At 68.9% G+C, this 431-nt stretch overlaps 1 protein-coding gene across 2 annotated transcripts in view; it reads left to right on the forward strand.

Annotated features, from left to right (window-relative positions):
- LOC119591893 (glutamate receptor ionotropic, NMDA 2B-like) overlaps positions 1–431 on the forward strand; it is a 182,298-nt gene that overhangs the window by 107,261 nt on the left and 74,606 nt on the right. For both annotated transcript variants that reach the window (XM_037940640.1, XM_037940642.1), the window contains exon 5: positions 36–226. In XM_037940640.1, coding sequence (XP_037796568.1) covers positions 36–226 — 191 coding nt within the window. The remainder of the gene's footprint in view (positions 1–35; positions 227–431) is intronic.

Below are 431 nucleotides of genomic sequence, written 5' to 3' on the forward strand. Positions count from 1 at the left end.
CCTCCCGTGACGCCCTTTGCCCTGTCTCCGTGCAGAGGACGTCGAGCCCGCAGCTGCAGCTGGCCCCGTCCATCGAGCACCAGGCGGCGGCCATGCTGTCCATCCTGCAGCGGTATTCGTGGCCCAAGTTCGCCGTGGTGACGTCGCTGATCGCGGGCCACAACGACTTCATCCAGGCGCTGCGGGAGCTCGTGCTGGAGCTGCCTGAGAAGGGCTCTGGCCAGGAGTGAGTACCGCCGACGCGAGGGCAGCCGGCGGCTCTCTAGGGCTTCCATGGGCGGTGGCAGGCTGGGGAGGATAGGGCGGAGGAGGAGGCGGTCGCGAGGGGAGCGACGGAGCTGCGGGCTGACCCCGCGCCCAGATAGTGGGGGCGCAGAGGCGCACGGAATAGTCCCTTGTAGATGTGCAGAGGGGCACCACCACCAGTGCCA

The sequence above is a fragment of the Penaeus monodon genome, chromosome 29, assembly GCF_015228065.2.
Source record: "Penaeus monodon isolate SGIC_2016 chromosome 29, NSTDA_Pmon_1, whole genome shotgun sequence".
Lineage (NCBI taxonomy): Eukaryota > Metazoa > Arthropoda > Malacostraca > Decapoda > Penaeidae > Penaeus > Penaeus monodon.